General features: G+C 55.6%; 1 protein-coding gene across 1 annotated transcript in view; it reads left to right on the forward strand.

The window, feature by feature from the left end:
• The first annotated feature begins 622 nt into the window (after positions 1 to 622).
• The window catches only part of ADORA1 (adenosine A1 receptor), a 34,410-nt gene continuing 12,745 nt past the window's right edge, over positions 623 to 22,287 (forward strand). The window contains exons 1-2 of the mRNA XM_049634401.1: positions 623 to 809; positions 1,678 to 2,075. Of these exons, the coding sequence (XP_049490358.1) occupies positions 1,735 to 2,075 (341 nt within the window). The 5' untranslated portion in view covers positions 623 to 809; positions 1,678 to 1,734. The remainder of the gene's footprint in view (positions 810 to 1,677; positions 2,076 to 22,287) is intronic.

Below are 22,287 nucleotides of genomic sequence, written 5' to 3' on the forward strand. Positions count from 1 at the left end.
CACCGGCCAAGATAATCTTAGGAAAGTAGGTCACTCCTCTGAGCCCCAGTGCCCTCATTTGTAAAATGGACATTGCTAATAGACTAACAGGCCGTTCTGAAAGAAAGAGGAGGAAGAAATATAATGACTCAGATAAGAGCCTGCAAAGTGATGTGCTCTGGAAGGATGTTAGTTCCTGAGACTATGCAGGGGCTGGCTTCATGGGAGAGCAGGGTTTCAGGATTGAAGGGTGGGACAGTGTGTAGAGCTTCCAGCTGACTGTGGGGGGAGGTGGGGGTGGGGTGGGGGACATCCCGGAGCCCTGCAGGTGAGAGGTTGTGCGGTGTCGGGTGCAGGGGTGCCGCCGGAGGCCAGACCAGGGCTCCGGGCATCCCACATGGAGAAGGGAACCGGTGAACACACGGAGGCTGCACCTCTGTCCACCCCCGAGACTGGATTCACACACCAGACCCTGCGAAAATCTCACATTTTCCCAGCTTTTCTCACCCAGAATCACTTCCTTTGTTTAGAGGAGGGGGTGGGGGAGGAGACGGAGGGCGAGGAGGGAGGGGCCCGCGGGTGCCGCCGCCGCCCCCGCCCCCTCCCGGTGTGCGGAGCCCGGTTGTCACTCAGCTCCCGCGCCGGGGGCGACGGAGGCGGCGGCGCCCGAGTCGAGTCCCAGCCAGCTACCGTCCCCCTGGACCTCCCAGCTGGCCCCGGATCGCCCAGGCATCCCCGGAGCGAGCGGCTGCCGAAGGCGTCGAGCTGGGAGGGCGCAGAGACACGACCGTGCAGGTAGCTAGGAGCTCTGCCAGCTTTGGTGACCTTGGGTAAGTCTGTGCCTCGGTTCGCCGCTGTGGCTTCCCAATGGGGATGCAGGAGAGTGTTGAGAGGGGCGGCTAGACGTCCCTTGGGACTGGGGTGGGCGAGGGTCCGTGGCCCGGGAGGGTCCCTGGAGCGGAACCAGGGCACTGCTGGGAGGCGGGCGCCAGCAGCGGCTTGGGTGGGTGGCGCCGGGCACGTGTGTGCGCCAGCTGGGCAAAGGCGGGGCCCGCGCCCCGGTCTGCGGCTGGGCTCGGTCCCCCAGACCCACGCCTGCCAGCCCAGTCCCAGGTGCGACACCGGGGCGCTACCTCTTTAAAAGCGCCTGGGGCTGAGCCTCCGCCGCACCATGTGATTGCTGGAAAGGCCGGGCTGGGAGAGCTGCGGCGGGAGCCCCAGGACGATGAGCCGCCGCGCGGGTCCCGGAGCCCAGCCCTGCCCGGCGCGGCCCCGCGGCTCGGCGCGCCCCCAGGTGCCCGCAACTTTGGGCACCGCCTCCGGGACCCCCTGGTGGCCAGCGGGCAGGATGGTGAGCTCCCTGCAGCCTGTTCTGTGGGCATGGGTGGGCAGAGCCAGGCAGAGGGACCCCTGTGGGGTGCGTGTGTGTGCGCCCCGGGAGCTGCCTCACACCTGATAAAGGAGCCAGTGGAGGAGTGAGCGCTGCTATTTTAAGTTGTCGAATGGACCCTCTGGGGAAGATAAGGGGAGGGGACAAAGATCAGGCAGAGAAAGGGCCAGGGTATCCCGCCAGCCTGGGCAGGCACTGGGTGTGCCAAGTGGGGCACAGCTCCAAAGGGCAGCGGGAGTTTCAGAGCTGCCTGGGCTCCCCCTGCACCTGCCGGCAGGCCTCCCCACCCCAGGCTTCCGTGACCACAGGTGCCTGCCTCGTGCCCCTTGGTGCCTGCCTGCTGATGTGCCTCGCCTGTGCCTGTCATGCCGCCCTCCATCTCGGCCTTCCAGGCCGCCTACATTGGCATCGAGGTGCTCATCGCCCTGGTCTCTGTGCCCGGGAACGTGCTGGTGATCTGGGCAGTGAAGGTGAACCAGGCGCTGCGGGATGCCACCTTCTGCTTCATCGTATCGCTGGCGGTGGCTGACGTGGCGGTGGGCGCTCTGGTCATCCCGCTAGCCATCCTCATCAACATTGGGCCACGGACCTATTTCCACACCTGCCTCATGGTCGCCTGCCCTGTCCTCATCCTCACCCAGAGCTCCATCCTCGCCCTGCTGGCAATTGCCGTGGACCGCTACCTCCGCGTCAAGATCCCGCTCCGGTGAGTCCAGAGCAGCTGAAGGTACCCCCTGCGCCCCACGCTCGGTGGCTCGAGGGCCATCTAGAGAGGATAAAAGGTAGAGCGTAAGGCCCCACAAAAGCCCGATATTCCGCGGGCCGTTGTGCCCCAGCCCTCACTCTGCCTTCCTGTCCTCTGCTCTACTGAGGGAGGCCGAGCTGCAGTGGAAGTCGTGAGAGCCTGGGTTGCTGGAGGAATGTGAACCTGGCAGTGCCCACGACCCCAGAGCTGAAGCTGCGGCTGCTCTCCTGACGTGACCAGGAATCCCAAGGCTGCCTGTGCAGCCTGGGGTGGGGGGTTTGGAGGGGCAGCCAAGACAGTCGCAGTGAGCTCAGGGTGGGAATAAACAGCTCCGCCCGTTCCGGGGAGGTGGAAGGGGCAGAACAGATTGCTGGAGTGGGGTGAGGATGGACTGAGGGGGACGTACCAGGGGCAGAGGAGTGCTGCTTCTCGAGCCAGACCCGGGCAGGCTTCCCGAAAGAACGCAATCTTCGGCTCTCCTGTTCTCTGGCATCTGTGGCCAGCTCCGCCCTCCAGGGCTGTCCTTTGAACCCAAGCAGTCTGATTACTTCTGCCCAGCTCCCACTCATGGGATCCCCGTTGCAGGCAGGAGGAGGGAGAAATTCAGGCACTTGCTTTTACTCTGCCTGTTCTGTCCCTAACCCACGTGTGTCTTTGCCAGTCACAGCAGAGGTGCTTGTGCTGTGCCCAGGCAGCGCCGGGGTGGGTGGCCTGACAGTGGCAGCCCTCGTGCGGGTGTCCAGTCCACGACGGGGCCTGCCAGGCCATAATCTCGTCGCCAGGCAGTGCCTGGGCCACCGAGTGCCAGCGAATGCCTGGGCGCACTGCCAGGGCTGGCCCGGCCGGGATGCTCTTGTGAGGCGGGCTCGCCCCCTCTTTGAGTCTTGTCACCAATAGGTTCCCTTTCTACCAGGGAGCTCTGGCCATCTCTGGCACCTGCCATCCCCAGAGTCACTTCCATATCTGGGACATGGGGCCTCTGGCCTCACTTGGCAGCTTGCCCGGGGAAGGCCTCGGCGCCCACGCTTCTCCTGTTTGCCTTGCATTTGTGCACATTTACCTTTTCAAAGCTTTTCCTCATGTACCACCTTTTCCTATTCCCTCCGTGATCCCCTAAGGGAGGTGGAGTAGGAGCTGGGAAAGGAGAAACTTCAGAAAGACCCAGAGGGTCTCCCCAAGCTGGTGGGGAGCACAGCCTAGATTCCGCCACCCACCTTCCTTCCTGATTTCCCCCCCCTCCCCCCCCCTCCCCATCCCAGACTCTGCGCCTTGCTTACGGCCCTCACACTTTCCCAGGGGAGGGGGGTGAAGATGGCTGCTCAGGGGACAGGGAGAGGCCCAGGAGGTGGCCCTGGAGCCCCGCAGGCACAGCCGCAGAGGGGCCTTCATGCTGCCATTAGTCCCAGGTCGTGGCCGGGCTGTGCAGAGGAAGCTGGTCGCAGCCCATTAGAGTGGGCTGGGCCTCTGAGCGGGACCATTACAACAACGTATTGCCACATTAGAAAACTCACACAGATACACAGATGTAGGAAGGCCTGCTCAAGAAATTCTGTCTGCTGAGCGGATGCCAAGGTGAACCAAAGGCCTGATCCTGCTGTGACAGAGGTCACAGGCCTGCCGAATGTGCCCTACTTGCCCTGTGGGGAGGGGGCTGGCTGTGCCGGCAGGGACTGCAGGCTCGTTCTTCCAGGAGGCAGCTGTGGTTGTTCCTTGCTCCAGCTTCCGGGAGCCAGGGGTCTTGAGGAGCCGCTGCCTTCCGAGGGCCGAGGCAGGCGTGTGCACAGAGGCTAAGAATACAGGCTGGGTTCGAATCCTTGCTATGTATTCCTAGCCGTGTGACCTCGGGAAGGTCGCTTGTTAACCTCGTGAGGCTTCAATTTCCTCATCTATAAAAGGGGATATTAATAATAGTACCTTCTTCCAAAAATGATTGGAAGAATATAATAAACCCCTATATATAAAACACTTAGTGCTATGTAATGCACTCAGTATTATCTGCCAGCCATTCAGTGGTATGTTTATGTTTGTAGCTTTAGTATCATTCACGTATGGCTCAAAGTGGGTCTGAATGAGCAAAGCCCTCGCCCCCCACCCCACTGCGCCCTGGTGCTTTCAGACAGCAACACACACACCCCCACACGCGTGCACATGCGCACGCGCACAAACCCCGCGTTTCCAGGCAGATTTCAAAACACCGTTAAGTTATATTTATACATGAACTTGTACTTTTCTTCCTCGGTGGATTGTCACTGTGTCGAGGGCAGTGATCTGAGCAGCAGCAATTGCATTTTGTCCATTTCTGCAAATTCTCCAGAATGCCTCGCCCAGCGTCTGGCACATGGAAGACACTCAGGAAATGTCGACTGAATTGGATGAGTTTTCAGAGCTCACAGGGTTGAGCCTCAGGCAGGCATTCCAGATGTCTAACCTCTAACCTTCTTGCGGGAGACTAGACCGCCCATGCATTCTTTTTATTTATTTTTTATTTTTTTAATGTTTATTTATTTAATTTTGAGAGAGAGAGAGACAGACAGACAGACAGAACACAAGTGGGGGAGGGGCAGAGAGAGAGAGGGAGACAGAATCCGAAGCGGGCTCCAGGTTCTGAGCTGTCAGCACAGAGCCCGAGGCAGGGCTCGAACTCATCTTGACCTGAGCCTAAGTCAGACGCTTAACCAGCTGAGCCACCCAGGCACCCCATCTGCCCCCTGCATTCTGCTTCAGGGATCTGACCACGGCTGTCCCAGTAGCTCAGGCAGTTCCTTAAGAGCCGCAACCCCGCAGTAGCTTGGGAGGGCCCTGCCCCATGGAGAGGAGTCTCCTCCGTTAGAGAAAGGCTGCTGTGGTCTAGCTCCTAAAGCCAGGATCCTGGAGGCTGGGCTGACGTGATGGGCCACTCCAGGCCCTTGCCCGTCACTGCCAGGTCCCCCTGCAGGAGGAACAGCATGATGCTCCCTGGGCAGTTACAGTCAGCAGGCTGCTGGGCCTGGGGGACTGTCTGTCAGCCAGAGGCCCCCATGCATTTGACTTGCTGCCCTGACAAGCCAGTCGGAGGTAGATGCCTTGGACGCTGGGGAGTAATACTGAGCAAGCGTTGGTGAGACATCTGTGGGGTAGCCAGGTGACAGAGTGAGCTTGGGCCCCTCCCCAAGCAAAGCATGGTTCGGTCAGTCAACCACAAATTTTATTTCATTCCATTTGGCAGAAAGCCAAGAAAGAAAAGAAGGTTCACATCCCATAGTGTGGTCCAGTGACAAAAAAAAAAAAAAAAAAAAAAAAAAAAAAATTAAAAAGGAAGAAAGAAAAGAAAAAAAGATCTCAAATTGTTGATTCATCAATAACCTGTGGTCATTTATGTGTGTTTTGCATCCTATTTGCATAGCACCTCCACAGGCCTGGTAATCCACACCCCATTACCCCCTGAGCTCGTACTTCTAGGGAATCTGCAGTCTTTATCCACCACTCCCTCACCCTGAGTTTGCTTGGTGGCCCTCGGTGGCCTACTCCAGGGGGCTGGTTATGGGGAGGAGTGCCAACAGGGGGCTCCCCGGCCAAAGCCCTCTCTGTGGGGAGGAGACCTGAGCAAGGGTTACCTGTGGCCAGATAGGCTGGGGTGGGGTTGAAGGGGCGGTGGATGCTTGGGAGTCAGAAAAACTTGAGTCTGAACCTTGCTCTGTTACTTCCTAGCCCTGCATCCTTGGATGAATTATTCAAACTCTCTGAGCTTCCCCCCCCCCCCCCCCCACCTCATGTGTTAAATGAAGGGACTAGATTTGAGGTCTCTGAGCTGCCTTTTAGCTCTAACTCTGTGGTTCTTCCTTATCACGACTCCTGAGAAGGTTGTGTTTTTTAGTTCCTAATGGGTAGGAGCTAGGCACAGTGCTATGTTTTTTTTTTTTACATGCTTCATCTCATTTAATGCTCCTGGCTTCTCGCTAGGAGAGGGCATTGCTGTCCCCGCTCTGTTGACACTCCTGTAAACAGGTCTAAGGGGCAGGGAGGTTCAGTAAGTTGCCCTGACGAAAGTCTTGTCGCCAGCAGAGACAGGATTTGAATCTGGGCCTGTCTCACAGCCGTCTTTAAGCAGGGAGCCCCTGTGCCTCTTGAATCAGCCCCAGGAAACTATGGGGATTATGGAGGAGTTTCCTCAAGGCTGTCAGTGCGGTGATTTTGCTCCCCCGGTCTTTGCCAATGGCCCTCGTGCTGTGCCCGTGCTGGGCGCCTCCCTCTGAGTCCTCCTCACCTTCACTCCAGTGCCGCAGCTGAGCCCCAGGCAGCCCTGCCTCTGTCCACAGCTGGAGGCCTGCCCAACTGGGCTGCTGACCCGGGGAGGCACAGCGGGGAGTGTGGGAGGCCAGCATGCTGGGGCCGGGGAGGAATCTGGTAGATGAGGACATGTTTGCTGTTAGGCATAAAGTTAGCGGGCCTGGGTCTTTCCGGACACCCAGCGTGCCTCCTGTGCGCGTACCCCAGCAGGCGACCGTCTGTGTCCCCGGAGGCCCCGAACAGTTGTTCTCTATGGTGACACTGCTTTCACGGGGGGGGGGGGTAGGCCATCTCCAGCTCCCCTGCGGGGTGGGGTGGTCAGAGGCTGAGAGTGGCTGGGGAGAGGAGAGCTGGCAAGCCCTGAAGCCTGACTTCCTCACACTTGCTGAAGGGGAAAGAGAGGCCCGGGACCCCTGTGTGTTCAAGGTCGGTCAGTCACGAGCTCTTTTCCTCCCCTCCGATCCTGACTCTCGCCCCCAGCGTCTGCTGTAAAAGGCTGGGGCAGGAGGAGCCCTTGGCAATCGCCGCTCCTGCAGGAACAGAACAGAGAACGCAGCCTCCCCAGGGTCAGTCAGCAGATCAGTGGTGGGCTGAGAGGGGGAAAGTGAAGAGAGACGTCCCTCTGAGATTAAAAAGGACATTTCTTTGTTTGACCGAGGGCCAGCCTTCAGGTGGCTTATGCTGAAGAGCGTGCTGAGTGAGGGGGGCATAGACTTCAGTTGAGAGAAATCTGGATTCGTTTCCAGGGCGAAAGAAACTTCTCCCAGCTGGCATCAGAACGGCTTCCAGGAGGCCTCTGAGTGCTTTAGGAGTAAGCTTCCCAGGTGTTCGTGCTGCTTGGAAGCAGGGGAATGGCCACGACGTCCTCCCGAGAAGCCCTCTACCAAGGGCCATGGGTGGAACCTTAGAGGCCATGTCCTGACATTTGATACTTATCTCCAAGCATGAAAGCCATCTCTGTTTCCTGTTCAAATGTTGAGACATATAGGAGGGAGTAAAGATGGTAAAGTCACCAGTAATTCTACCACCTACACGTAACTAGTGTTAACATTTTGCTGTTCCAGGGAATTTTTCCATGTGTGTCTATATATATCTGTACCTCTAAATATAGATAGATTATAAATATAACTTTCACACAGTTGAGAGCATGGATGGTTTTATGTCCCATCCCATTTTGTTTACTTAATGCATTATGAGCATTTCCCCATGTCAATAAAAATGATTCTGTGAGAATTTTATGAGGGTAAAAACCGGATTGTCTTTTCGTCCATCTTTTTAGGTCTCGGCTGAAACAGCCCCTCCTCCGGGTGGACTTTTCTGACCTCCTCTCCACCTGGACCAGGCCAATTTCCTCTGTTAGGTGCCTTGCGTCTACTTCTTGCCCATCGCTCGCGGTCCAGCTGGTTTTTCTGGGCTTGGTAAACACCGAAATGGCACGTGTCCCCGTGCCTGGCACGGAGGAGGCAGGCTGGAAGCACTTTCTGAATAAATGAGTTTCATATTTTATTTATTCATGCTTATATTTTGGGCCATTTGGGTCCTAACTACAATGATACCCACAATTCACATTGTTGGCAGGGTCAGGGCCAAGCCTAGAACCCTAGGTGAGCACAGCTCCCAGCCGTCAGGATTTTTTAATTTTTAATTTCTAAAATATTTCCCACCTCCCTTTACTCCACCTCTCCCCACTCCTCCTGCCCAATTTCATGGAAACTGCAGATCCCCAGACGTGCATCGGTTTTCCTCTGCCCGTTTGCCTTTCTGGGCTCAGCAGGGCAGGACCGGCTGGGCTCCGGGCCTAGTCCTCGTTGCCTAGTCTCTATTCCCTGAGGCCTGGACATCCTGTTTCCTTGCCCCTTGGTGAGGACAGCTGTCCCCGAGTGGGAGAGGCTTGGAGTGTGGCACTTGCTAGTTGGCTCCACTTGGCAGGGTAGGCACAGAGCAGAGAGGAAGGAGGACAGATGGTTCCTTGGGCTGCGTGAATTACCCCGTCAGCCTCAGTCTCCTTAACTCAAGCCCAGAGGAGGCTGCCAACTGCTGCAGGACGAGAAAAGGCTGGTGGGTAGCCATGGGACGGGAGAGGAAGAGGAAGCAGGTGGGTGAGTGGACCTCGGTGTTCATGGCCCCTTGGAAATACTGGCGTGGGGGTGGGCAGGGAGGTGGAGACAAGGGCCTTCCCTGACCGCAAAGACAAGGAGATGAGGCACCTTTTCCTGCACTGCTCTTCACCCTGGGAGTTTTATCCCCAGCGGGATTAGGGGTATAATGTTAGGGACATGGTGACTTTCATAGATCTATTTCAATTTTTTTTAATGTTGTATTTTATTCTTGAGAGAGAGAGAGAGAGAGAGAGAGTGTGTGTGTGTGTGTGTGTGTGTGTGAGAGCAGAGAGACAGAGTGTGAGCGGGAGAGGGGCAGAGAGAGAGGGAGACACAGAATCCGAAGCAGGCTCCAGGCCCTGAACCGTCAGCACAGAGCCCAATGCGGGGCTTGAACGCACGGACCGTGAGATCATGACCTGAGTCGAAGTCGGACGCTTAATTGACTGAGCCTCCCAGGTGCCCCCCATAGACCTATTTCACAAACTGACTTGGAGCACCTGCCATGTCCCAGGCACTTTGCAGGGCTACCTGTAGATACAAAGATGGGTGGGCTGGGCTGGTCTCTACCTCCATCTGGGGGCTCTTAGCCGCTGTTGAACTTGTGGATTCCTACAGACCAAGGTGGCTGAGGACAAACTCCCAACCTGCCTATGGTGGAAGTGGGGGTGTCAGGAGACTGGCACTTGGCACCTTAAAGTGCTTGGGTGGGGCCGCTGGACCCTTCTCTACATTCAGTCTCTGCAGCCCAGGTCATGTGGCAGAGGCCCTTGAGGGATATCTTCCTGCCACCTGCCTCCAGAACTTCTCTGTCCTTTGAGAGAGTAGGGCAACTGGTTCCTTTTTCTTGTTCTCATGCAGAGCCCTGATCTGCTCATTCGTTCATTCATTCATTCATTCATTCATCCATTCAACGAATACTTATTGAGTGCCTCCTATGTGCCAGGTATTGTTATAGATATTCTGGATGCAGGATACGTTCATTAACAAAACAAAGATCCCCCTAGAGTCTGCATTCTAATGGGTTGGAGGACAGATGCTAAGTAATGAACACAGTGCCTGATATGCAGAGCGTTAGAAGGTAGAATGTGCCAATGGGGGAAGGAAAAGAGCAGTCTAAGTGGGATTGGGGATGCCAGGGTGGGGGTGGAGAGAGAGGGTTGCAGTTTTAAATGGGGCAAAACCTTAGAGGTGAGGGACTATGCTGTGCAGATATTGGGAGAACATTTCACACGGAGGAGATACTTGGAGCAAAGGTCCTAGAAAAGGAATGTACCTGACGTATTTGGGGACTGGCAAGGAGGTCTGTGCAGCAGGGGTGGAGTGATAAAGCTAGAGAGTGGTCAGAGATAGGGCTGGAAAGATGATAAGCTACTGGCTTAGAGGCTGCTGGAAGGACATGGGCTTTTATTCTGAGGGAAATGGGGAGCCACTGCAGGGTTTAGAGCAAAGAAGCAACATGGTTTGATTTAGGTTTTAAAGGTTCACTCTGCTGCTGTATTGAGACTGCACTGTAGGGGCGGGCAGGGGACTAGTTAGGAGCTAATCGCATGAGAGCAGAGGTAGGTACCCTGAATCAGTGTGATGGAGAGATGACAGTGAGAAGTGGTTGATTCTGGATGTGCATGTTCAAAGTTTATTTTTTATTAAGGTAAAATGTTTATATAGTGAGGTGCATACGTCTTAAGCATACAGCTCAATACATTTTTGCATGTTGATATACCTATGTGACCACCACTGTGATCAGTATTTGGAACATTTTCAGCACCCCAGAAGGTTCCCTTGTGTCCCTCCCATGCCCTCTGAAAGGTCACCACTATTCTGACCTTTATCCCCATGGACTGATTTTCCCTGTTCTTGAACTTTTATAAAGGGAAATCACATAGTGATTTGTGTCTGGCTTCTGAAGCTTAAAATTACATCTGAGAGTCATCCCTATTATTGAGTGAAACAGTAGAATTTTTTTGTGGGTTGGCTGGTTTTTGTTTCTGTTTTTTTTTTTCTCATTGCTAGAATTCCACTGTATGAATGTACGGTGACTTGTTAAAATTCTGGATGTATTTTGAAGAAAGGGCCAATGAATTTGCTTATGGATTGGGTGTGGGATATGAGAGAAACAAGATTCCAGCATGACCCAAGCTTTAGTCCGAAGCCACTGGAAAGATGGAGTTGGCATTATCTAAGGCGGGAAAGGCTGTGGACGGTCCAGGTTTTGTGAGCAATAGAGTTCAGGTTTAGACACCTTGAGTCTGGACTGTTGAGCGGGTGGTTGGATGGATATGTAAGGATGGGGTTCAGGAGAAAGGTCTGGACTGGGGTCATAAATGTGAGAGCCATTGGCCACGTGGATGGTGTGTAAATCCCCAAGGGGCCGCCGTGAGGTCTCCAAGAGCGGACGAACAGATAAAGAAGAGACGGGAACTGAGGACCAAGCACTGAGAGGCTGGGGAGAAGAGAAGGCTCAGACGTAGGAGGAAAACTCAGAGCCCCCAGCGCCCTGGGTGTGGTGTCCCAGAAGCAAAGCTTAGAAAGTATGTCAAGGAGAAGTGAGGGATTGGCTGTTTCAGATGCTGCCAGTGGATCGAGTGATGTGAGGACTGAGAATTACTGTTGGATTTAGCAAGAACAATGTCAGCGGAGGGGTGGGAGCAGAAAGCTTGACTGGAGAAAGCTCAAGAGAGAAGAGGAAGGAATTGAAGGCAGTTGGCGTAGATTTCTCTTTTGAAGAATTTTGTTACAAAAGGATCAAAGTAATGGGGCAGAAGCTTTCAGGCGAAGCGGGAACCAGGCATTTTGTTTTGTGTTGTTTTCTAAGATTGGAGGGGGACCTGGGCACACTCGTGTGCCCCTATCTCACGATCCAGGAGAGAGTGCAAAACCGGCGTTGGAGCCAAGGAGAGAATTTCTGGAGTGCAGGCTTCGTGTCGGCAGCCCGGGTGGGGACAGACACACTGGTGGGCTGGCTTCGAGGCGCTTGGAGATGGCCTATCAGGCAGGAAGGCAGGGCGTGTGGGCGCGGATGCTGCCAGGTGAAGTTCTCTTCTAGTGTTTCAGCTTTCTCGGTGAAGTGGGAAGCAAGGTCATCAGCTGAAAGGGAGGATGTGGGAGGAGGCAGCGGAGAGAGTAGCAAGCGGGAAATAATTCTCTGGAACTGGGGGAGGGAGTAGACTCGAGACTCTAGTCTAGACTAGACTCTCTATACTCGACTCTAGCGTAATTGGAGGCAGCATTCAGGGCCCACCCGAAGTTCATGGTGATGAATTTGAAGCGAGACTCTGGCGGCGTGGCCTTGTGCTTATCACAGGCCGCGTTCAGCAGCACTGGCTCAGGCATGGAGCGGAGGGAGAGTCCCTTCCCTCATTTAGAAGTGCCAGACTTTGGACCAGACGTTAGGTGTCTAATCATGGTCAAGAAGTTGGCCCTGGTCCCTGGAGCTTAGGAACTGGTGTAGGGAGAGAGCTAGTCCACAGATAAACAAGCGGGTAGCTACAATGATAACTTCAGGGGAATTCAAGGAAGGAAGCCCTCTTTCTCCTCTCTGTGGCTGGCTCTGGCTTCTCCAAACCCTGAGTGTGTCCAAAGAGACCCACAGGTGTTCGAGGACTTAGGTGGGGGCCTTGTAGCCCTTGTGGTTCCTGGGCAAGGGTTTGGATTTTATTCTGAGTGCGCTATGAAGCCTCTGAGTGCTTTAAGCAGGGAATGACGTCATCTAAATTACATTTTTAAAAGGCCAGAATTAGCCAATGAAATATTAGGAAATCAAATCCGGTGATAGGTAAAAAGGATAATATATCATAACCAAATAGGATTTATTCCATGTGTGCGAGGGGGGTTTAACACCGAAAGAACTCAATCAGGGTTTAACACCGAAAGAAATCAATCAGAACTCATTGACGGAAAAAGGTCACCCTGCCTGCTGTGTGGAGGATGGGCCGGAGGGGGCAAGAGAAGACGATAGGAGGTCATGGCTCTGGGGGGAGGGCGGGGGTGGGCAGGGAGTCCAGGAGGCAGTAGAGATGGAGAGAACTGGAAAGATTTAGGGTATGTGAGAGTGAGAACCCACTGGTAATGGATTAGGTGTGCAAAATGGGAGAAGGGGTCAAATATGAGTCCCAGATTTATGGTTGAAGCCATTGGGTAGATGGCGGTGCTGGGTCCGTAGAGAAGGAAGAAACCGGGGGTGGGGGTGGGGGTGGGGGCGAGATTCAGACCCTAGTAGATACTCAAGCGGAGGTGATATGATAACGGGTCCTCTGGTGGCCTTCTCTCTCACTCATTCCCCAGCTTCCTGTCCTTTCATGTGGCCCAGCAGGTGGGCCCCTTCTTGCCTCACACAGCCTTGTGGAAGGAGCCCCTTGAATACCCAGCAAGCTTCCTGGGTGCCTCCAGCTGCTCCCTCTTCTCACCTCACTTCTTGGGAGGCTATTGGCTTTCTTAGGCTGGAACCATAGCAATAAGGCTGTATGTCTTTGGGCCCCCTGAAGCTGCCAGAAGGAGACAGCAGACTTGGGGGTTCTTCCTTGCTGCCAGGCTCCATTCAGAATGAGACACAGTGGCTTCTGGGATCGCTAAGGCCCCCAAGTGTCTGTCTGTCCTCAGGCTCCCTTGGGTGCCGCTGTCCCTGGAGTCTCTGTGCGCCTCCAGAGCCTCATGTCCCCCCCCCCCCCCCCCCCTGCATGGCTGGAACCCCCCAGACCCACCCCCCTGGATTTGGCGGGTCCCCTCCAGGGGGGTTGTCCCTCCCCCTCCCCCCCCACAACAGGCTCCTCTGACGGCCACTGTAGGGCACTGAGTGGTGCAGTTTCAGCTATGGCAGCAAAGAGCATGGTAGTCACTAAGCAGTTATCAAGAATCAGCTCTGACACTCCCCCCTCCCCCAACGATGGGCAGAGCGGGTGGGATGGGGGAGCCCCATCTGGGTCTTTCTTCCTGGCCTGCTCGGAGAAGCACGGTCTGTCCTTCCCCGAAGAAAGCGGCCACGGTGCAGCCTGATCTCGGAGGCCACTGGTTTCCGATTCTCCCCTCTCCACCCTGACTAAGGGCCCAGACTACCGCGTGGCAAGTGCTGGTTCTCAGTTCTTTTTTTTCTGTCCCGGCGGAACCAGGAGCTCTGATACGTACCCGCCCAGCTGGAACGGGATCTCACCAGGCAATGAACCTCTCGTGGGGGCACAAGAGGGGAAGGTATGTTGGACAAAAGCCCCTCTACCCTACATATTTGTAATGATCCCCTTTTCGGAGAGGCTTCTCTCTTCCCCTGCTTTAACGGAGCTACATCAGTGGAACAAAGGGTAAAAGCAGTCTCCCCAGGCAGACGGTTCAGCACTTAGAGCTGTGCCATTTTGGAGTGCTTACTTAACCTTTCTGAGCTTCCATTTCCTCCTCTGCACAAGAGGCTGCTTAATACTTCCTTCTAAAGGTTGTTAGGAGGCCTAGTGATGAGATATGTTAAGAGACTGGCACACAGTAGGCACTCAGGAAGTGGGGGCTGTTACTATCGTCAAATAATCCTAACTCATTTTTCATTTACCGCTTGATGTCACGTGGCCCCTGGGGTCCCACCGGGCTCAGATCTGTGTCACATGGGTTGTGTGCCCTGTGAGGGCAGGGTGTAGATCTCTCCATCTGTCTTGCTCGTTGTATCCCAGTACCTAACACATGTCTGGCTGGTACCTAGTAGGTGGCCGAGTCAGTGTCTGTTGGGGGAAGGAATTCGAGAATGCTGTCACGGAGGAAGGAAGGCTTAGGGGGGCAGATGGAGTGGCCACCTGGGGAAGAAGTCGATTGGGTCTTTTGTATTCACTCACAGAGGTACTGGAGCATGAAGGGTTATTTCATTAAAACATTCCCAAGAGATCAGAGGGTGGGGGGCTGGGAGGCAGAGCGGTAAAAGGTCTCACCCGGGCTTACCAAGCAAGTTAGGGAGAGAATCCTGGTCTCTGGACCCCAGCTTGGCTCCCTCTGCTCTCCACGCTCCTGTTTCCGTGAGGGAAGGGGATGTGAGCAGCCCCTCCCAAGCCCTCCTTGTCCTTCTGAGGGGCCGGCGTCTGAGAGAGCTGAAGCAAGGGCTCCCCCGGGGGCCGCTGGCTCTGTAAACGCTCCCTGGGGAGGAAAACATTCAGCGTGTTTGGGGACTCAGCAGACACCTGCCAAGGTGGCTCGTCCCCTGCAGAGTAAACACAACCCTCCCAACCCCCACATCATGGGCCTCCTGGGGCTGCCTTGATGACAGTGGCCCCGCGAGGGCTGGGGAGAGACACAGACACCATTCAGAGTGGCTGTGTCCGGCCCCAGGGACTGACAGTCTGGGAGTGAGCCAGGGAGCCAGCTAGGGGTGTGAAGGAAGGCCTGACGCCTCTGCCACCACCACCTGTAATCACGACAGGAGGCCACTGTGGCTTCAGGCTCTTAGTGGGGTATGTGTATTCATATATGCACACCAGGGTTTGTGTGTGCGCATGTGCGTGTGTGTGTGTGTGTGTGTGTAGGGGGTTGTAGCTTTTTATTTTTATCTTTACAAATAAAAAAAATAATAATATCCTGGGCTTCCAAACTTTTCATTCAACCCTGTTTGCTCCCCCCTGCCCCCCCCCCACCCCAGCTCACACTCTCTGAGGCCCAGACAAGAGTCTCAGCCAAGGCTCTTTCCTGTTTGTGCTCCCCAAGGCCCTCATGCCCCGCCCACCACCATGAATCCTCCCTGACAAAGGAACACAGTTTGTGCGGTCAAGTCAACAAGCGTTTTCTGACGACACAGGTCCTGTCCTCAAGGGCACAGACCTATAGTCTGGTGGGTGAGACACGGTTTACCAGTGGCCACGCAGCAAGAAGCCTGAGTAGGCCTGGCCTGCACCCAGGCACACAGAGCCAAGGTCACTCCCCCAAGCCTGGGATGCTCAGCCCCACCCCTCCCCGTACCTGTGCTTAAAACTCACTTTCCCTTGGGGCGCCTGGGTGGTGTAGTCGGTTAAGCGTCTGACTTCAGCCAGGTCACGATCTCGCGGTCCGTGAGTTCGAGCCCCGCATCAGGCTCTGGGCTGATGGCTCGGAGCCTGGAGCCTGTTTCCGATTCTGTGTCTCCCTCTCTCTCTGCCCCTCCCCTGTTCATGCTCTGTCTCTCTCTGTCCCAAAAATAAATAAAAAACGTTGAAAAAAAAAAAAATTAAAAAAAAATAAAAAAAAACTCACTTTCCCTGGCTCCAGGCCAGTTACTTCTTAACCTGTGCGTCCTTGGAGTCTTAACATCTAAGACCATATCTTAGACACACACCCATACACCCCGGAAAGCTGTTTTCTTTTCTCCTCTTGTCTAATTCCTCCTCATTCTTTAATACTCAGCTCAGATGAGACCTCCTCCAGGAAGCCCTCCTTGCCCTACCTTCATGTGCCCACAGTTCTTCTTCAAGGGCTTTAAACACAGCTCTTGCCAAACTGCACGAAGGTAATCTCCGTCACTTGCCTGCGAGCAGTTTGCGGGGGTGGGGGTCCAGGTCTATGCATCTCTGTCCCCATGGTGCCCAGCATGCTTTCTGCCCATTTTTTGTTCCCATGACTGGTCCAATGAATCAACGAATGAATGGTAACAGTAGCGAGTGATTCTTGAGCACCTAAAATGTGTGACGCCCTACGCTGAATATTTTATACGGACTCCCTAATTTCCACATTTTCTGAGAAGCTGAGGCTCAGAGAGGCTGAACAACACACTGTCAGTCACATAGCTGCCAAATGTAACCAGAAGTGTTAAATGAACGGCTGAATGGATGAATGAAAAGATCCGTATTTGAGCCTTGACTCCAACGCTTAAGCTGGGTGATTCGGGATAAATCACTTCCCTCTTTGGGTCTCAGTTTTCACATCCATAAAATGGGCCGAATCCCCATCCCTACCACCAAGAGTTGCCTGCGAGACACCGTTCTTGCAATGGGAGGGGAGAATGGCTCCGTTGTTCAGGGGTATGTTGGCGCGGGGACGAATGGGGGGGAGGGAGGGTTACCCCACCCCACTCCACCCGCACCCCAAATCTGCTCTCTGGCCTGCAGTTCCAGGTGCTGCCCAAGGGCTGGCCTGACTGCCCGGCGCTGAGGTAGCAGAAGGAGCTGATGTCTCCTGCGGGGCTGGAGGTGCATGAGGGAAGCAGAGACCCAGGAGCCAGATGGAGAGCTGCCGCTAGGAGATGAGGAGGGTCAGGAAGTGGGTGCTGCCCGACGCTTGGCAGAGGAGCCAGGTCTGCCTTTGGAGCTGGTGTTGCAAGAGCAAGCCTCTCCCCTCTCGGGTGTCTACCACCTGCTGGAGCTGCCGACAGCTCCTGGCTCCTGCGAGATGGGCTGTGAGATGGGCCCCCGGGCGGTGGCTGGCTGCCGGCAGGCTGGAGGGTGTGCGCCACGAGAGACTCCCGGACCACACCAGGCGGGAGGCGCGCCTCGAGGTTGGCCGGGAAGGAACTAGCAGTGACTGAAGGTGCAGGCTGGCCCTGGCTTTAACTCCCCGGTGATGGGGCAGCCCCTGGCCCTCCAGGGGTCCGCAGAGATGTCTCCTCCCACTGCTGGAGTCAGTGAGGCGAGGAGGGGCCTAGAAAAGGCCTGTCAGAACGTGGCCTGGGTCTGAGCTCCGCCTGCAGGCAAGGCTTGAAGGAAAAATGTTCAAGGAAGACACCTGTGAGGAGAATCAAGGACAGGGGGCCTTCTCCTGAACCGGGGTGGGGGGGTGGGGGAGGGGGGGAGAAGTGATTTCCCAGTCTGGCCAGTCCAGAGGGAGACCGGGGGCTGGGAACCAAGAGGCCGACGGGTCTGCCACTCGGACAAGCCACCCCACCTCGCCCCACCTTCACGGGTAGAAAGGACGCAGGCTTCTCGGGGGTGTTACCAGGATCCGCTGAGCGGTGTCCGTGCGGAGTCTGATGAAGGATAGGGGAGCCGAGGGGCACAGAGGCCCGAGTGCATCGGGAGTCAGGCTGGCCACACTGCCCTCCCAGCCTGGGCTCTGCTACTTACGTGTTCTGACCTTAGGCAAAGTCTCTGAGCCTCAGGTGCTACGTATGAAAATGGAAGTAATAATATTTGGCTCACGCGACTCTTGAGAGGGTGATATGTGAAAACCTAACGGCTCCCTCCAGGGTCATGGGGCTTGTTCTTCCCCTTCCTGCTGTTTGGTGGGAGGGGGGAGGATGGATGGATAATGGTGTGTGTGTGCGCGCGCGCGCGCATGTCTTCTGTCTCTGGTGCGATTGGGGTGGACAGCTGACGCTCCCATCCACCAGTGTGGCTTGAGGGGTTCCTTTACATGCATGCCAAGGCCTGCCGTCGTTGGGGAGCTCAGCCTTGGGGAAGTGGCAGGCCTGGGAGACGCAGAAAGCCCTGTGCACAGGTAGGGGTGTGTTCCATCACTGCCCTGGAGAGAGTGTTTGGGCACCTCCCTTCCTGCTCCAGGCTCTTCCATGAGTGCAGGGATGAGGGGGTCCCGAGGAAGGAGAGGTGCGGGCTGGTGGGAAGGGAGTGCTCGCCCGGGGAGCATCTCCTCGGTGTCGGGCGCAGCACTGAGCGCCTTCTTTGCCAGCATATTTGATTTTATGTAGTCCTGAAAGGCTGCGATCAGCATCATTTTACACATAAAGAAATAAGGAACCGGGGAGGTAGAGTCCCTTGAAAATTGTGACCCAGCTCCTAAGGAGCAACACTTGGATTGGAGCTTGGCGCCTGCCAGATACCAAAGTGGATGCCACTTGTGAAATACCCACTCTCCACTGCCACTGTGCTCAGGGATTTCCAGACCGGGAACCGCAGCCCCTGTCCTCAGAGAGCTTCTGGGCGGCAATGGACACGGGACACAAGATTTTGCAGACAGCGAGATGGATCGGCACAGCCTGAGCTAAGATGGCTGAGACTTCTGGGGCAGAAATTGCCAGTGGGTGCAGGCCTGGCCTGCCGCCTGGTTTCCTTTAGGCCCTGCCTGCTTTCTCTCAGGCCCCGGGGCCCGCACGTGCTCGTTTGCCCGGCCGCAGGGAAGCTAAATCTGGAGGCGTTGTCAGCATCAGGGCAGCGGAAATGATCCCACGAGGTCCACAGAGGTGAGAGTGGTGGAGACGGGCTAGAGAGGCCTCCCAGCAGGCCCTGGGCTGGGTCCTGGCGGCAGGGGGTGCTGTGAGGGGCTCAGGAGGACCTCTCTGCCACCCACAGGGAGAGTGCATCCTGCAAAGAGCACTGGGCCCAAGTCAGAGGAACCTGGATTCAGTTTCAACTCAGACACTAGCCAGCCAAGCTGTGGCCTTGGGCACGCACTGAACCTTCCTGGGCCTCAGTTTTCCAATCTGTAAAATGGCAACAGTCTGTTTTTTTTTAACCTGGCAAGCTGTTTGCAACAAGTAGGATCCCTGGCTGGGAAGCGCTTTGCGATGGTGCTGGGCTGTGTCATTATCATGTTGCCAAGGTGGCGAGCGTCTTTATCCTTTCTTCTCCCATGCTGGCTCTTTTCTGTCTGCACGGTGGGGGGGGAAGCTATCCATTAAGAGGAACAGGTCACACGGGTGGCTTTGCGATGAACCTGGCGGGGACTTGTGTTCCTGTTTCCTGTAGGATACAAGACAATGCCTTTCCTTTTTTTCTGGGCTCCTCAGTCAGCCTCTCCCCAAACAAGGGTGCGGGGGGGGGGCTACTCTTGTGCCAGATATTGTGCCGAGTGCCACTGGGTCCTGCCACCCACACATATTATAGTCTGAGAGGCTCAGACAAGAGACACCAAGGGATGAAAGGCTACGGTCCCTATCCTCCCTTCCCTCACAGCCTCACGGGAACACAGATGTGTGAAACACAAAACACCACCTTTGGAGGTGTTCCAAAGGTGTTCCAGTTCCGGTCAGCAGCGCTATGACCTTGGGCAAATCACTCCCGGGATGACTGAGAAAAGAGGGAAGGAGAGACTGTGTGCAAAACTCAATGCCAGACGGTGACAAGGGACACACCGGGAGCTGGGCCCGGCAGATCTCAGCTCCATTTTACAGACGCAGAAGCCAGGATTCTGTGAGGTGATACAATTTGCTGACGCGGCAAGTTTGAATCTGATTCAAAGGCAGGCCCTCTAATGCCTGTTAAGAGCCTGCTAGTGCTGGGTTAACCTGGAACTTCTTGCTCCCCGGCCAACCGATGTGGCTGTCAGGGATGTGAGTACCAGCCGCGGAGGTCGGAGGAAGGGGAGGGGTACGTGGTCGGGCCTCTGCAAGATTTAAATGTTGGGGGCCCGGGGCGCCTGGGTGGCTCAGTCGGTTAAGCGGCCGACTTCGGCTCAGGTCACGATCTCGCGGTCCGTGAGTTCGAGCCCCGCGTCGGGCTCTGTGCCGACAGCTCGGAGCCTGGAGCCTGTTTCAGATTCTGTGTCTCCCTCTCTCTGACCCTCCCCCGTTCATGCTCTGTCTCTCTCTGTCTCAAAAATAAATAAACGTTAAAAAAAAATTAAAAAAAATGTTGGGGGCCCCCGAAGGTGGACCTTCTAAGTAGCCCAGATCGTCAGCATTGGTATCAGGAAAGCCACTTCGGTGCCCCCAGCCCCACCTCCCTCACCCCTGTGGCGGCAGTGCGTGTCCTGCCTGATTCTTGCCTGGTTGAGTCCCCAAGGCCCATTACTGCCAGCCCTCTGCATCCTCTTTTTCCAGCTCTGAGCACGACGCTTTGAAGTTTTCGTGAATGGTAGATGGAAAAAAAAAAGGGGCTTTGATTTAATAAGCTTCCTCCTCCCCCACACACATCGTAATGTGAGATTCCGCCATCCAGGGTCGTAGCAGATGTGAGTGATTTACAGGGCTTTGCAGAAGTGGGAGTGACTGAAAATGAGTTTATCGATCAGCCCTCAGAGAAGCTGCCTCGCCGGGCCCCTGCTCTGGGACGCTGCCAGCCGCTCTGGCTGCTCTGTGCAAAGGACAGGGGTGCAGGGCAGCTCCCTGCAGAGCAGAGAACAGGCTGGGCCCCACCTCCTCCCAGGGCTGGCAGTGAGGAGAAGGGTTGGCCTTGCAGCAGAAGGAAGTGTGGTTAGACTCTTGCTACAACTATCGAATTAAGCTGGCTAAATGTACTGGGCTGGGTGACAGAAGCAGGACCCAAGCATGAAATCCTGAGGATCCCATAGCAGGTGCCTGATCTGTGTGTGCTTGGTGCAGAGTCTTCTGTCTGCTGGGAGGGAGCAGGCTTCCTCTGACCCTCCCTCCGACTTTATCCACACTTCTTTTTTTTTTTATTTTTTTCAATGTTTATTTATTTATTTTGAGAAAAAGAGGGAGGGAGAGAGAAAGAGAGAGAGAGAGGCGGAAACAGAGAATCCCAAGCAGGCTCTGTGCTGCCAGTGCAGAGACCAAAGCGGGGCTCGAACTCATGAACCGTGAGACCATGACCTGAGCCCCCCGGGCACCCCTGACTTTATCCACATTAAAAGTGATTATTGACATGGTCGGATTAATATCTACTGTGTTTGTAATTGCTTTCTATTTCATTAGATTTGTTCCTTATTTCTTCCACCTGCCCCCTCTTTTTCAGCCTTCTCTGGTTTTAATTGAGCGTTTTATACGAATCCATTTTCCTACCCCGAATATTGTTGGGTGCCTACCGTGTGCCAGGCATCGCGGCAGCTGCTAGGACACAACACTGAAGCAGACCTGGGTGCTGCTCTGGGGGTACTTGTGGTTTTATGCTCCAGAGGAGAACAAAGAGTTCAACTTATTGTCCCATGTGGGGAGGAGGAGGGCGTCAGGCTCCAACTGTGACCCAGGAGAGCCAACATCCTACCTCCTGCCACGTGCTGTCCTGGAAAGGGGGATCTGTGCCCTCCCTGAGTCCACCCGGGGGAGTGTGGGTGGGTGCAGGTGTCCCCCCTTCTACTGCTTCTGGAGCCCCCCCCCCAGCTCATTTCCGTGGCTGGGGCAGAATAGAGGGGGGCCACCTGAGCCAATGCAGGGTGGGGGGCTGGCGGGGCTCAGGGCCAGCGGCTGTTGCCCCGTTCTCCCCCCGTGTGCTGCTGACAGGGAAGGACTGGAGTCTGGGCTGGGCCTGGCCGGGGACTTGGCCGTGTGGGGCTCGGTGAAAATGCACACGTGCAGTGAGATACACGGCAAACAAAGCATCGGGAGATGCCGACCAGCAACCATGGGAAAGTGCTGGGGTTCTCACTGCTGTTATTTGGGCTCCAAACCCCACTGAGCTGGATGTCCGTGGGGAGAAAGGCCAGGACCTGGGTGGAACACACAGCTCCTTCCAGGTCCTAAGAGCAGTCCTGCTTTTGGATGGTGAGGCAGCAGAAGGGACTGGAGTTAGACCTGGGAAGGATTTCCTGATATAAAAGCAGAAGAGCTGGAGTGGAGGCCTGACGGTGGGAGTGGACTCTGGAAAGATTTCCAAGGTGGAGAATTGCCCCTGCCCTTTCTGTCCTCCCACATCCTGCCATCTGTCACATCTTTTCTAGAGGAGAGGGCTGGAGGCTCTGAACGTTAGGAAGCCCCCTGGGAACAGTTGCCTCCCCAGGACGAGCATCCCCGTCTCCTAGGCTGGGGAGGGTCTGGCAGAGGCATTGCCTGTGACTCCAGGCTCAGCCGCGGCGCAGAAGGCCTGTCTCCTGGGTCCCAGCTGGGCTACTGCCTTTGGGATGCTCTGGAGTCTGCATGGGATCTCCCTGGCGGGGGTTACGTTATGGTCCCTTGATGGACATAGGCTTTTAGGCAGATGCTGACTATCCCGTGGTTTCTAGGCCAGGAGATGCTCAGAAGGGAGGAAGGAGAAAGAACGCGGGCTCCTCCTGAGTCTGCCCTGCCGCTGTCTGCAGTCTCCACACCGGCC

This window comes from Panthera uncia, chromosome F1 (assembly GCF_023721935.1).
Source record: "Panthera uncia isolate 11264 chromosome F1, Puncia_PCG_1.0, whole genome shotgun sequence".
Lineage (NCBI taxonomy): Eukaryota > Metazoa > Chordata > Mammalia > Carnivora > Felidae > Panthera > Panthera uncia.